The sequence below is a fragment of the Tarenaya hassleriana genome, unplaced genomic scaffold (genome assembly GCF_000463585.1).
Source record: "Tarenaya hassleriana unplaced genomic scaffold, ASM46358v1 Cleome5, whole genome shotgun sequence".
NCBI lineage: Eukaryota > Viridiplantae > Streptophyta > Magnoliopsida > Brassicales > Cleomaceae > Tarenaya > Tarenaya hassleriana.
In genome coordinates this window covers 286,583-299,144 of record NW_010967707.1, presented here as the reverse complement: position 1 = coordinate 299,144, position 12,562 = coordinate 286,583, and the positions used below count along the sequence as shown (strand labels likewise).

The window sequence follows — 12,562 nt, the reverse complement described above, 5'->3', positions numbered from 1 at the left end:
TCCCCCCCCCCCCTAAAGTTCCTTTTCTAGGTTTTCTGCTCGTCTTCGTGCCCCTTAACCCCGAACTTTTGCGTGTTTCGTACGGTCTATCTAACCCTAATCTGTGGAAACCCTCCTCTTCTTTCGCTGTGAGGTCTTCCCTTTTTGTTTCCTTTTCCAATTTCATTTGCTAGGTTTTGGTATTTTGATTGATTCCGCAGTTCTTTTTGTTCGATTTTTGTTTCTTTTGAAGATTTTGTCTTCTCGGGCTTTTGGAGTTTTTTTCTTTTCTTTTTGCAAAAAGGGTAATCTCATTAGTTTTGATTTTATTGCTTTATAGCTGTGATAATGGAGGACGAAGCTAGGGTATCTGGAGGAGGGGGCGAAATATATTGGTTAGATGCCCGTGAGGATATTTCGTGCGATCTAATTGATGATTTCGTGGGTTTTGATCGGTCGGTTGTCCAGGAATCCATAGATAATGGGGTGAATAATGATTTCTTTGGCGGTATTGATCATATTTTAGATAGTATTAAGAACGGTGGAGGTCTCCCTCCAGTTGAGAAATCCAACTTTTCTGGAAGCGGAGTTCAGGACAGTCGCGTTCCACAGAACAATTTTCAGATTAGTGGAAATGGTTATTGCGGAAATGACACTGGAAGTGGTGTTCCTCAGTGGAATGGACTTGGAAATAACACTGAAGGAGAGACAGAGAAATTGGGTGATAGAGAAATTACAGTTTTGGCTAAAGAGAATGGTTTACAAAAGAATAGCTTTAGGAGAAACGAGGCGTCAAAAGAGAGAGATTTTGATAAAGGCGAGAGGGTTGGGAAGAGAGCTAGAGTTTGTAGTTACAAGAACGAAAGGAACAACTTTATGGGTAGAGGGCAGCTTTTTTCTGTAGACAGGGATAGATCTTTGAATAGGAAACGGCCTCATGTTTGGGATGAGGGTGAAAGGGGTCATGGTAAGAGAAGAGACTACTACAATAATGGCAGTCACAGAAGAGATTGTAGAGATAGAGAACCTAGAGGTTACTGGGTGAGGGATAAATTGGGTGAGAATGAGATGGTTTATCGGGTAGGAACTTGGGAAGCTAATCACGATAGAGACTCGAAGGACGAGAATGGTAAAAACCAAGAAGGTGATGGAAAGGTAGAGAGCAAGCCTGATGACCTTACAGAAAAGGTCGTGGAAGAGCAAGCACGTCGATACCAATTGGATGTGCTTGAACAGGCAAGGACGAAAAACACAATAGCCTTCCTTGAAACAGGTGCAGGGAAGACTCTCATTGCAGTTCTTCTAATCAAAAGTGTTTACAAGGATTTACTGGGTCAGAATAAAAAAATGCTTGCCGTGTTTTTGGTTCCCAAAGTGCCATTGGTTTACCAGGTATCTTATACTATATGTGCTTTTCTATTATTTTTATTTGGCAAAGTTAGTTGGTCTTCATAACCTGTTAGGTTGTTATATTTATGATCCTGATTTTTCCAGCAAGCAGAAGTGATCCGCAAGCAAACTGGTTATCAAGTTGGGCATTATTGTGGCGATATGGGCCAGGATTTTTGGGATGCCCGAAGGTGGCAGCGGGAGTTTGAAACTAAGCAGGTTTATTTTCGATTGTTGTTTTTGCACCGGCTTTAACATTTTCTTCGTATCGCTGATTAATACATGGTCCTATATACTATTATCACACGAAAGGCAAGCTGTCTAATAGAAGGGATGGTTTTTTTTTTTATCATCAGTCTTGCATCCTGGCTCGATATGGGTTTGGTTTTCTTAGTAATCTATTCTTCTTAGTTTATGGTATTTCACCCTATTTTTTCTGCAGGTCCTTGTCATGACAGCGCAAATTCTCTTGAATATATTGCGGCACAGCATCATTAAAATGGAAATGATTAATCTTCTTATTCTCGATGAATGCCACCATGCCGTCAAGAAACATCCATACTCATTAGTGATGTCTGAGTTCTATCATACCACCACAAAGGATAAAAGACCTTCTGTTTTTGGAATGACTGCCTCGCCTGTTAACCTAAAGGGTATATTTTTTTGAGCAGCTGTGTTTTCTGCTTCTTGACCTTTCTAACCTGTTCAAGCCTGCTAACGTTTCCATGCATGAATGCCGTATCGAGCTTTTACACTGTAGTTAGTTGAATTAATTGTCACTGTTGCATTTTTATGCAGGTGTTTCTAGTCAAGTGGATTGTGCAATAAAAATTCGTAATCTCGAGACCAAGCTGGATTCTATTGTCTGTACAATAAAAGACCGAAAGGAATTAGAAAAACATGTGCCCATGCCTTCAGAAATCGTCGTTGAGTATGACAAAGCTGCTACTATGTGGTCTCTTCATGAAAAAATAAAGCAAATGATCACAGCTGTTGAGGAGGCTGCACAAGCAAGTTCTAGAAGGAGTAAGTGGCAATTTATGGGGGCTAGGGATGCAGGAGCGAAAGAAGAGCTGAGACAGGTTTATGGAGTCTCTGAGAGGACTGAGAGCGACGGGGCGGCCAATTTGGTTCATAAACTGAGGGCCATTAATTATGCTCTTGCTGAACTAGGTCAATGGTGTGCTTACAAGGTAATATGTGTTGAAAATAAGCTTGATTTGAATGTGTATTTTACTGAATGGTGTTGTACTCATACATGCTTTTTATTTTTGGAAGGTGGCACAATCCTTCTTGACGGCACTGCAAAACGACGAGAGAGTGAACTTTCAAGTCGATGTAAAGTTTCAAGAGTCCTTCCTCAGTGAAGTTGTGTCACTTTTACAATGTGAGTTGTCGGAAGGTGCTGCGTCTGGCAAGATTGTGAAAGTTTCAGAGCTGGACAATGGGAATGCACAAGATCGGGACAATTCTGATGAGATTGAGGAGGGAGAGCTCCCTGATGATCATGGTGAGTTTAGGCTAGAGTTACCATGCGTTTTAGAAACAATTAACTAGACCTTGGAAAGTTGAAAAACCTTTGTTTTTTTAGTATACCCTGAAAGAGCTACAGAAATGAACAAATGATCTCTAGGAAAGTCATTTAAATTTGTTTTGCTTTTTTTTTTTGTGCTTGATGGGAGATCAATGTTGGACATGAAATGAAAATTTCATGGATTCTATGTCATACTGTGTAACTGGTTGGATAAAGCTGGAATAACTGTGCTGTGTATGATTTGAATTTGTGGTGCAGTGGTTTCTGGAGGGGAGCACGTTGACGTAATAATAGGGGCTGCAGTAGCCGATGGGAAGGTTACTCCAAAAGTTCAGTCGTTGATCAAAATACTTCTCAAGTATCAACACACGGAGGATTTTCGTGCAATTGTTTTTGTTGAGCGTGTGGTTGCTGCTTTAGTTCTTCCGAAGGTTAGAACTATGTGACCAAATATCATTTCTCTTTGTATATTATGTGTCTTGGATTCTAGATTTCCTTACCTTGTCTCGGAAATTTTAGGTTTTGGCTGAGCTGCCTTCCTTGGGTTTTATTCGGTGTGCTAGTTTGATTGGGCATAACAACAGCCAGGAAATGAGAACATCTCAAATGCAGGATACAATTTCCAAATTTCGAGATGGGCAGGTATGATAATGTGTTATATTTCCAAGTTTTTTGGTAATGATAAAAATCGTATTATATTCATTTTAGCTTATGTCTGTTAAATGTGTAACAGGTGACACTATTAGTCGCCACAAGTGTTGCTGAGGAAGGACTTGATATCAGGCAATGTAATGTTGTTATTCGCTTTGATCTTGCTAAGACGGTGCTGGCATACATCCAGTCACGGGGTCGGGCAAGGAAGCCTGGATCAGACTACATTCTCATGGTTGAGAGGTACTGCATTGCCATATGTAATATTGTAGATATGCTAAATTTTGAGTACTTTACATTTCATTCTTTAACCACAAACTATTCGATTAGTGCTGCAGATGATTTTTCATCATTATTACTGTCTCTTCAAGATTTCATTTTGATGATCTTTTACCTCGGTTACAGGGGAAATTTATCTCATGCAGCATTCTTAAGGAATGCTAGGAACAGTGAGGAGACCTTGCGAAAGGAAGCTATTGAAAGGACTGATCTTAGTCATCTCAAGGATACCTCGAGGTTGATTTCCATTGATGCTGTGCCTGGTACAGTTTATAAGGTGGAAACTACTGGTGCCATGGTTAGCTTGAATTCTGCTGTTGGTCTCATCCACTTCTACTGCTCTCAGCTACCCGGTGACAGGTCGTTCACTGACCTCTAAAATATAATGATACTTTTTGTCTTTCTGGAAAGCTTTATTCTGGACCAGTTGATATATATTTTTTACTCGTGGTTCAGGTATGCAATACTTCGCCCCGAGTTTATCATGGAGAAGCATGAGAAGCCTGGAGGTCCTACCGAGTATTCATGTAGGCTTCAGCTTCCATGCAATGCACCATTTGAAATACTCGAGGGTCCCATTTGCAGTTCAATGCGACTTGCACAACAGGTAAGCGCTTATTGTATGTTATCTCATGTATTCTGTCCTTCAATGTAATTTACTTATACTTATCGTGTGCTTGATAAGTAGGCTGTATGTCTGGCCGCTTGCAAGAAGCTGCATGAGATGGGAGTGTTTACTGATATGCTATTGCCAGACAAGGGGAGTGGTCAAGATGCGGAAAAGGCTGACCAAGATGATGAAGGTGAACCTCTTCCCGGAACTGCTAGACACAGAGAATTTTATCCTGAAGGTGTGGCTGATGTACTGAAGGTTAGTCCACACCTACCAAATTTGCTATTTATACTTCTAACGAATGCCTAAGGTTTGAGCTGCCATCTTATAATACGCTTGCTTGACATTTTATGGTATAAGGGAGAATGGATTTTATCTGGAATGGATGGCTGTGACAGCTCAAAAGTATTCCATCTATATATGTATGCTGTCAAATGTGTGAATTCTGGGTCTTCTAAAGACCCATTCCTAAATCAAGTTTCAGATTTCGCGGTTCTATTTGGCAATGAGCTGGATGCAGAGGTTCGCAATCCCCCTCTACTTGATGTTGGATTTCGGAATTTCCAGGTCTAAATTGCACCAAGGTTTTGTAACGATTCTTGACTGTAGCAGGTATTATCGATGTCGATGGATCTTTTTATCGCTCGGGCCATGATCACTAAAGCATCTCTTGCTTATAGGGGCTCACTTGATGTTACAGCAAACCAGGTTAGTCTGAACAATTCTTTTTCTTACTGTCATCTCTGCTTGCTTGTGATTTAGAATTTTGGTCCCGTGTTGGCATCAAGATCCCACTGCATTTGAGCTCGGTGTTGGTAATTGAATACTCCTCTGTGAGTTACTGGAGTGTTGAATTTGGTTAACTGTCTTCTCTACTTGGTTTAGTTTATGATTTCTTTTTTGTAATTCTTGTGCACTGTTTGGATTCCATTGCATCTGAGAATTCTGATTGAGAGTTGTTATCCGAGGCAATGAAAATCATCTGACATAGCACGCAAGTATAGGGCTGAGGTTGCATAATTGGTTCTTTGTTCCAATCACTAAACTATGTTCTTCTATTGCTGACATGCTTTTTGCAGCTAGCTTCCCTTAAAAACTTTCATGTGAGATTGATGAGTATTGTGTTAGATGTGGATGTTGAACCCTCCACGACACCATGGGATCCTGCAAAGGCGTATTTGTTTGTTCCTGTGGTTGACAATATCTCTGTGGAACCCAGTAAAGAAATCAACTGGGATTTGGTTGAAAACATTACCAGAACCACTGCGTGGAACAACCCCCTCCAAAGAGCTCGGCCGGATGTGTATCTTGGAACAAATGAGAGAACTCTTGGTGGAGACAGAAGGGAATATGGGTTCGGGAAACTTCGTCACAACATTGTGTTTGGTCAGAAATATCACCCGACTTATGGTATTAGAGGAGCTGTTGCACCTTTTGATGTTGTGAAGGCTTCTGGGTTGGTACCCGTAAGAGATGCTCTCGGAAAGGAAAATTGTGATTTACCCGAAGGTAGACTTATGATGGCTGATGGGTACACGGTTGCGAAGAATCTTATCGGGAAAATTGTGACAGCCGCACATTCTGGGAAGCGATTTTACGTGGATTCCATTTGCTATGATATGAGTGCGGAAACATCTTTCCCAAGGAAAGAGGGCTATCTAGGCCCTCTGGAGTACAGCTCTTATGCTGACTATTACAAGCAAAAGTATGAACATATTAATTTTCCTTTTTTTCTTTCTCTTAAACAATAGTTCTTTGATCTTTTCAGCTCATAAACGAAATTGTAGACATTCATGCCGTAGATTGCTAATACTTTTATGGTACCATGAGGACTTTATCGCCTTAAGGAACCTCCACTGTTGTGCAAGAAGAGAAGCAAAGCCTGTTTTGCATATGAGATTTATTTCTATAGCCATATATCCTCATGTGCAAGACAGGCGTTTCTTTTCTTCTTGCACAATGGAGGTAACTTGGGCTATCAAAGTCTTCTTTACGCTTTTATTAGGTATGGAGTTGATTTGAAGTGTAGACAACAGCCTTTGATCAAAGGAAGGGGTGTTTCATATTGCAAGAATCTTCTCTCTCCACGGTTTGAACAGACAGGTATCGGAAGATTCTCTTTCATCTCTTCAGTTTTTTTTTTCTTTTTTTTTGTAGTTTAACTGATGAGCTAACATGTATTTGGACTACCAAGGTGAATCTGAGGCGATCCTTGACAAGACATATTATGTGTTTCTTCCACCTGAAATATGTGTTGTACATCCACTTCCCGGGTCACTTGTTCGGGGTGCTCAGAGGCTGCCCTCGATAATGCGAAGGGTTGAGAGTATGTTGCTTGCTGTTCAGCTCAAGGATTTAATCAATTTTCCCATTCCTTCTTCAAAGGTATGGAAATAAGGTTTGTGCTTAGTTAAGTTTATTGTTACTCCTTGAGCTTTCCATTGATTTTATCGAGTATTCGTTTTCATAGATTCTGGAAGCTTTGACAGCCGCCTCATGTCAGGAGACATTCTGCTATGAGAGAGCTGAGCTTCTGGGTGATGCGTATCTGAAATGGGTTGTTAGTCGGTTTTTGTTTCTAAAATATCCACAGAAACACGAGGGTCAACTTACAAGGATGAGGCAACAAATGGTTAGTAACATGATTCTTTACCAATACGCGCTGGAGAAAGGGCTACAGTCATATATCCAGGCAGACCGGTTTGCCCCGTCAAGGTGGGCTGCACCCGGGGTTCCCCCGGTTTTTGATGAGGACACAAAGGACGATGACTCGTCACTTTTTGATGAAGAGAAACCCGTTTCCGAGGGAAACCAAGTAGTAACAAATCATGGTTTTGAAGATGGGGAGATGGAAGATGGTGAACTGGAGAGCGACTTGAGTTCATATAGAGTTCTATCTAGCAAGACATTGGCCGACGTGGTTGAAGCTTTGATCGGTGTATATTACGTCGAGGGTGGTAAACATGCAGCTAATCACTTGATGAAATGGATCGGGATTCATGTGGAGGCAGATCCTACGGAAATAGAAGGAACCGTGAAGGCAGCCAATGTACCAGAGAGTGTACTCAAGAGCGTTGATTTTATTGCAATAGAGAGGGCGCTGAACTATAAGTTTACAGAAAAGGGTCTGCTGGTGGAAGCCCTGACTCATGCTTCGAGGCCTTCTTCCGGCGTATCGTGTTACCAGAGATTGGAATTTGTTGGTGATGCGGTCTTGGATCATCTTATAACAAGGCACTTGTTTTTCACCTACACAAGTCTTCCACCTGGTCGCTTGACTGATCTACGGGCTGCAGCTGTCAACAACGAAAACTTTGCACGCGTTGCCGTTAAACATAAGCTTCATCTGTACCTTCGCCATGGCTCTACGGCCCTCGAGCGACAGGTAACCACAAAAAAAAGATAATAATAATAATATTATAATAATAATTATTATTATTATTATTTAGTAGTCTTGCAGTGGTCAAAACATTTGATTCACCGTTGGATATGTTGTCTCAGATTCGGGATTTTGAGAAGGAAGTTGTGAATGAGTTGATGAAGCCAGGGTTTAACTCCTTTGGGTTGGGAGACTGCAAAGCTCCGAAAGTTCTAGGGGACATTGTTGAATCCATAGCAGGTGCCATTTTTCTCGACAGCCAGAAAGATACTACTGTTGTATGGGGGGTACGTTTGGTTTGTTTCTACAAACTTTCTTTATTCTTTGATTCCTCTGAAAAAAAATAAAGATAATGATATACATCAACATCAAAATCGTCTTAATCCCAAGTTTAAATAAAGATAATGATATAATTTTTTTTAAATCAAAACAGGTGTTTGAGCCGTTGATGCAGCCGATGGTGACACCAGAGACACTGCCGATGCATCCAGTGAGGGAGCTGCAGGAGAGGTGCCAGCAGCAAGCAGAAGGGTTGGAGTATAAGGCCAGTAGGAGTGGGAATATGGCCACTGTTGAAGTTTTCATAGATGGAGTTCAGGTGGGAATGGCTCATAACCCTCAGAAGAAGATGGCTCAGAAGCTTGCTGCCAGGAACGCACTTGCTGTCTTGAAGGAGAAGGAGACCAAGCAGAAGGAGAAGGAGAAAGAGAAAGAGAAAGAGAAGAAGGAACCGAAGAATGGGATAGTGAACCAGACGTTCACGAGGCAAACACTGAACGATATATGCTTGAGGAGGAACTGGCCAATGCCATCGTACAGGTGCGTGAAGGAGGGAGGGCCTGCCCATGCCAAGCGCTTCACGTTCGGGGTCAGAGTCAATACGACCGACCGAGGAATGACCGATGAGTGCATCGGTGAGCCAATGCCCAGCGTCAAGAAGGCCAAGGACTCTGCCGCCCTTCTCCTCCTCCAGCTCCTTAATCAGTTATATTCTTAAATGAAAGCTCTCAAAACTCAACAACAACAACAACAAATATTATCATATTTCTTCTAGGTTGTCTGCTCAGATTCTGTTTTGTCCGGTCTGGTCTGATCGATATCTTATATGTATCAACAGTGAGGTTCTTGCCTTTTTCAAAGATTGCTACATTAATGTTAATGTACAACTTTTTGAAACACTCGTCAACTACGGAATGAATCTTTTGCATATACATAAAATTATTAAAACGGAATGAATCTTTTGCCAGCACCTGAAAACGTTCAATTCATTACAACGAATTGGTTATCAAACACGAACCTACTATCAATGTATAAACCAGAGAAGGAATTGGAAGACACATGATAGAGAGAGGGGCTTATCCATCCTTTGAATGGTTAATCAAAAGAAAGTAGCACAGGTAATGAGTTGGAGAAGACATACAAGAGGCAAGTGTAGCAAGTCAGATAGAAAAGAGAGACAGACAATACATAAGACATCAAATATGATACACAAATGACTCAATCTCCATAGAAATGTCTGACCATTGATCTAATTAACGATGCAAAGTCTTTCGTGAAACTGAAAAAGTTCTAATGATGACGATGACGACGACTTTATGGTAAAATGGGATAAATTAAAAAAAAAACTAATATGGGATTGATTGTACCTGCCAGGCCAAAAACGACTCAGCATGGTTAAGTGGAAGCTTCTCCTTCCAAGCGTAACCTCTTGGAGGCATTCTCCTCAGCCTGGCTGCTGCTAATGTTCGCAACCCTGCTTTCCTTTGCCTCCATTGAACATCTTTTGTATGGCTTGAACCCTGTTCTTCTTGTCTTTATAATGCTTTTCCCATTTCCAATCACTACTTCTTTCTCATCCTTTGCTGCTGCTATGCTCTTTTCGTCTTTGCCCTTGCAAATTGATTCTTGAGTCTTGCTCTTATGATCCATTTGAACCCACATTTCTCTTTCTTTTCCATCCAGATTTATCTTTTCTTTCTCTGAGCTTTCCTTTAGCTTTTCCACGTCTATAGGAGGTGAAAAGCTTTGTGGCAGTCTCCCCCTTGCAAATAGAGCTTCAAACGCCATTCGACCCTAACATAAACACAATTTTTCAACGCATAGATTAGTTCCAGAGACAGAAACCATGATTTTTGTGCTATAATATCAATTTTCACCTCTTCAGACACCTCCTTCCAGGAATCACTTGAGTTGTCTTTGCTTCTAGCTCGACGGTTACTTGATTCAGTAGCTGGCTCATTCCCTTCTGTCTCCTTCACATCCTCCTCTTTATCTTTCTCTGCTTTCTCCAAGGCATCTGTTTCTACATCACTTCCTGAAGGTGTATTTGAACCACATGATGAGGGATCAACCATCTTTTTTTTCTGGGTCGTGTTTGAATTAACCACTTGTTCCTGTACCGCTGCAACAGCCTCCTCCTTATGATCATCAGCTTTTGACCCTGCTTCTTTCTTGTTTCTTCCAATCTCTTCCGAGTCATCAGATGATGAAGCTGGCGACTTTGATGCCAAATTCTGAACTTCTAGAGCATCGCTCGGTTCCATTGCTGGTTCCTGAGTATTTTCAGTAGCCGCCTCTTTCTTATCTGTCTCGGGCATTGCAGTTTGGGCAGAAGATGGAGGTGGATCAGTGGTAGCAGACATGGGTGAGCACGCAAATGGAGCACATATGGGCAGAAGCCCATGGGCAGCCCACCAAGCAGTTGCTGCAGCAACTGTAGCAGCAGCGATCACAGCCATGTTTGGAGGAGAGCTCATTTGACTCAGGGGAAATGCTCCATCTGTCTGGATGGTAGATGTAGATGAATCATTAGAACTTCCGACGTTTGCATATGGCCAAAATGATGCAGCGTAAGTCGCTGCAGCATGGGCTGCAGGATTCTGAAGGAGAGCTGACACAATAAGATTGGACAATGTGGATGAGATCTGGATAAATGAACGGTAATCATCCTGGGTATGGCATGCAGGTACAAAAGCTGAAAACGCTTGATGAGAAGATCTATGCATGTTATCTTGATGTTGCGAAGAAGCAGATGTAGCTGGAACTGTAAACAAGCCAGAGTGTCCATGAAATTCTCCATTAGGACGAAACATGAACTCTTGAGGGCACGTTCCAATACCTCCATTCTGAACATGCACTGGAAAACGCCAAGGGTAGTTCTGAATGTCATACATATTGTCAGCGAGGGGTAATCCATTAACATCATTATCCTCTCTGCCTAGGTTCACGTGGGGCAAGTCTTTAGCAGCATTATCTTGTGAGTAGCAAGAATTATCCGCATTTGAAGTCTTACTAGTTCCATTATCTGCAGCTGCCTGTTGGAAATCAGAAACACAAAATTTCAGGCTGTTAAACTTCAAAACAGTATCTATCAGTGTTCTCTGATCTCATTCTATACCTTTCTCAGTGATGGTTCAGACTCCCTGAAGGTGTTAGGATCCTTCGGAGCCATTTTATTTGCCAAAGGGTATTTGTTTACTGAGGAGATGGAAGAACAATGAGCTTCAGGGGGGCGGGTGGAAACCCCTGAACAGTTATCATCCTGATTTTCTTTGCCGTTTGATATTTTCTCAACTCCATCGGGCTTATAACAAAAAAAAAGGGTAAAAGCAACTCTATCACATCAAGACGGAAGAGAAATGAAGAATATAAGTAAACAGAGAGAGTAGAACAGAACCTCAGTGAGGGGCTCTTTTTCCAAATCCAGTGCCTGATTACAATGTGAAGAAGAGGCTGATAAGGCAATTTTTCCATCCTTTGCTGATGAAACCTGTGATGTCGATGTACCATTCCCTGGTTTTCGAGGATAAGGAGTAATGGGTTTCCTTTTAGGCCGTGGAGGTGGAATCTCTATGTCCAGAGCTTGACAAACGGGAATGCCTTTGGCTTGAGCCTCTTTCTCTAGCTGAAATCGAACAAAACCGTGAACCTCCAGAGTGAAGAATGGCAAAACCCTGTGATTTACGAAATCGATAGCACTGAGGTAGACTCTTATACCTTCCCTTCAACCCCTTGTTTGGGGCAGGGGGAAGACAAAACAATTACTTCATGGCCTGGAGAGAGATTTCCAGGAATTTGTAATCCATTTGAATGGCTAAAAGAAATCATGCGAGTCCATTATTTCACTAGAACAAAACCTGATATAAAAACTTTTGGGCAACCTAATAAGTGATATGGAGGCATCTTTGTCATGCATGTCTTCTTATGTTACTTCTGATCTATCCTACATCTAAGCAAATGATGCTTTTACCCTCTAAACCAGATACAGACCGGCAACAGGTTTGTCTAATGGTTATCGGTACAACATATCCAGTAAGATATATTCACAGTCTCCCTTGCTCTCCAAAGTAGACAGCAACAGCTTAAATATTTTTAAAGAAATCTGTTCCACCGAAAAAATGAGCATACATCAGCCTTTATCTGCACCATATGCTATATTCTTGTCCAGCCTCTTCAACCCGAAACCATATATAACACTTCATCAACCAAACCAAATTCTTCAGCAAATCGATAAAAAGATGAGCTGAAACAGTCAGTGATGCTCTAAGATTTCTTACGTTGTAAAAGAAGGTCTCACTTAGACAGATCGAGAACTAAAAATGATAGATAGTATCACCCAGTGGACTCACACATGCAGTTCCACCGAAAATATCACATCAGAATTTTTTATATATATAAAGAAAAAAAAGAGCTGGTTAATAAAGCTTTTACTGGGTTAGGCTATCGACCATATGTAGGG

The 12,562-nt window shown here is 41.4% G+C and overlaps 2 protein-coding genes across 13 annotated transcripts in view; one reads left to right on the top strand and one right to left on the bottom strand.

Moving 5' to 3' along the window:
- LOC104825908 (endoribonuclease Dicer homolog 1) overlaps nt 1–8,983 on the top strand; it is a 9,531-nt gene extending 548 nt beyond the window's left edge. Inside the window, exons 1-20 of one of the 4 annotated variants that reach the window (XM_010558336.1) lie at nt 7–128; nt 320–1,371; nt 1,474–1,587; nt 1,811–2,021; nt 2,167–2,561; nt 2,647–2,878; nt 3,161–3,333; nt 3,422–3,544; nt 3,636–3,796; nt 3,959–4,192; nt 4,289–4,439; nt 4,521–4,703; nt 4,806–4,967; nt 5,055–5,153; nt 5,525–6,150; nt 6,451–6,548; nt 6,640–6,830; nt 6,916–7,830; nt 7,947–8,111; nt 8,258–8,983. In XM_010558336.1, coding sequence (XP_010556638.1) covers nt 328–1,371; nt 1,474–1,587; nt 1,811–2,021; nt 2,167–2,561; nt 2,647–2,878; nt 3,161–3,333; nt 3,422–3,544; nt 3,636–3,796; nt 3,959–4,192; nt 4,289–4,439; nt 4,521–4,703; nt 4,806–4,967; nt 5,055–5,153; nt 5,525–6,150; nt 6,451–6,548; nt 6,640–6,830; nt 6,916–7,830; nt 7,947–8,111; nt 8,258–8,821 — 5,841 coding nt within the window. In that variant the 5' untranslated portion in view covers nt 7–128; nt 320–327 and the 3' untranslated portion in view covers nt 8,822–8,983. Of the gene's footprint in view, nt 1–6; nt 1,372–1,473; nt 1,588–1,810; nt 2,022–2,166; nt 2,562–2,646; nt 2,879–3,160; nt 3,334–3,421; nt 3,545–3,635; nt 3,797–3,958; nt 4,193–4,288; nt 4,440–4,520; nt 4,704–4,805; nt 4,968–5,054; nt 5,154–5,524; nt 6,151–6,450; nt 6,549–6,639; nt 6,831–6,915; nt 7,831–7,946; nt 8,112–8,257 lie in introns of those variants that run through there. The other 3 variants (XM_010558334.1, XM_010558335.2, XM_010558337.1) reach the window with 3 other exon arrangements.
- Nucleotides 8,984–8,987: 4 nt separating this feature from the next.
- LOC104825910 (protein LHY-like) overlaps nt 8,988–12,562 on the bottom strand; it is a 5,629-nt gene continuing 2,054 nt past the window's right edge. For 5 of the 9 annotated variants that reach the window (XM_010558340.2, XM_010558338.2, XM_010558342.2 and 2 more), the window contains exons 6-9: nt 11,501–11,728; nt 11,222–11,407; nt 9,981–11,138; nt 9,168–9,897 (exon numbers count right to left, since the gene is read on the bottom strand). In XM_010558340.2, coding sequence (XP_010556642.1) covers nt 9,499–9,897; nt 9,981–11,138; nt 11,222–11,407; nt 11,501–11,728 — 1,971 coding nt within the window. In that variant the 3' untranslated portion in view covers nt 9,168–9,498. Of the gene's footprint in view, nt 9,075–9,167; nt 9,898–9,980; nt 11,139–11,221; nt 11,408–11,500; nt 11,778–11,820; nt 11,918–12,562 lie in introns of those variants that run through there. The other 4 variants (XM_010558339.2, XM_010558346.2, XM_010558345.1 and 1 more) reach the window with 4 other exon arrangements.